Below are 1,651 nucleotides of genomic sequence, written 5' to 3'. Positions count from 1 at the left end.
CCCATCTCCCTCCCCCTCTCACTATCCACCCCTCTCTCTCTCTCTCTCTCCCCCCTCTCTCATTCTTTCTCCATCTCTCTGCAGGTATATTCGATCTAGATCACACCGCTACACCCGAAACGAAACCACCGCGTAAACATGAACGAACTGGAAGATCTAAAAAACCACGATCTTCAGTGCCAAAACCTAAGAATACATGTAAGTACTTGGACAGCTCTGAGACATCATTCAATTCTTTTTATGTTACTTCATTAGTTTCCTCTGAAGGAATTTGGCATGTCTATGGCCTTTTCTGGGCTTCTGAGATTGGTGAGAATGGTTAAATGTTACAGATGAGAGAATGGTTACAAACCAACTCAAACAGTTGCAGGTTAGTGATTTCAACAAAAAGCAAAAAAAAAAAAATTGCTCAGGGATGGTTTTTTGGGGGGAGATTCAGCATTCTTAGGAAGAATAACTGTTGGTAGTTGTTTGGTACAGGGTTGGGATCATTAAGATGATACCTGCACCCATAGTAGAAAAGCTTATTTCGAACCAGTCATTTTCTGGTAGATTTTTATATTAATGGATTGTAAGACTTGGACAATGTCTGAGGCCTCAGGATCCGCCTGAACTCTTTAGGTACCAGGCTGCTTTGCAGGATTATGGGTTACCAATGGTTGGATCTTATTCCCAACCGATGACTAGACACTAAAATTAGGATGCATCTCATTACTTGAATGATTTGGGAGTGTCAGCACAAACTTTTTGCTCATGTTGCTCAATTTTCTGATTTGGATCTTGTGTAGTGCACTGATGCCAAGTAAAAAATCATCCAGCTGTGTGAAGAGGTGTTACATACTAACAGTAGAGGGAACCTGTGGAAGAGGTAGACCTAGGAAGACATGGTATGAGGTGGTGAAGCACGATTTTTGTATGTTAGGCCTCATCAAAGCAATGACAAGTGACCGAGACCATTGGAGATATGCTGTGCTTGAAAAGATCCAGCAAGTCAAATGAGACCTTAGCCATGGCTGATGTCAATATTGCCTGACTGGCACCCGTGCCAGTGGCATGTAAAAAGCAACATTCGAGTGTGGCCAATGCCAGTTTCACCTGACTGGCTCATAAAAATAACCCACTATATGAGTGGTTAGTGTTAAGAAGGGCATTCAGCTGTAGAAACCTTGCCAGATCAGATTGGAGCCTGGTGCAGCCTCCCAGCTCACCATTTCTCAGTCAAACCATTCAACCCATGCCAGCATGGAAAGCCAATGTTAAACAATGACGATGATGATGACAATTTCATCTAGTAGGTATTTGCAGAGAACTCTAATTATATCAGTTTTTGTAAGGTTTATTAATATAACAGGCAGGTGCTGTCAGAAATTATCTTTATGATCTTTAAGAGTAAATTATGGTATTTAGGTGTAAGTGATTTCTTTCTGTCATCAATTTCTTGCTGATCAGTGGCAATTTGGGAGCCGCGAGTGTTAATGTCATTCAAAACGTTATTTTGATATTTGTATATCCGTGTAATGTGCACACACACACACACACACAGACACACATGTATATATATGTATGTATGAATGTATGTATGTACACATATATGTATGTATGTATATATACATATATGCATATGTATGTGTGTGTATGTAGATATGTATAT

The 1,651-nt window shown here is 40.2% G+C and overlaps 1 protein-coding gene across 1 annotated transcript in view; it reads left to right on the top strand.

Annotated features, from left to right (window-relative positions):
- Positions 1-1,651, top strand: part of LOC106868675 (uncharacterized) — a 117,477-nt gene that overhangs the window by 20,471 nt on the left and 95,355 nt on the right. Inside the window, exon 3 of the mRNA XM_014914050.2 lies at positions 85-198. Coding sequence (XP_014769536.1) covers positions 85-198 — 114 coding nt within the window. The remainder of the gene's footprint in view (positions 1-84; positions 199-1,651) is intronic.

This window comes from Octopus bimaculoides, chromosome 28 (genome assembly GCF_001194135.2).
Source record: "Octopus bimaculoides isolate UCB-OBI-ISO-001 chromosome 28, ASM119413v2, whole genome shotgun sequence".
Classification (NCBI taxonomy): Eukaryota; Metazoa; Mollusca; class Cephalopoda; order Octopoda; family Octopodidae; genus Octopus; species Octopus bimaculoides.
The sequence above is the reverse complement of the archived record's forward strand: the minus strand, read 5'-3'. Positions and strand labels throughout refer to the sequence as shown.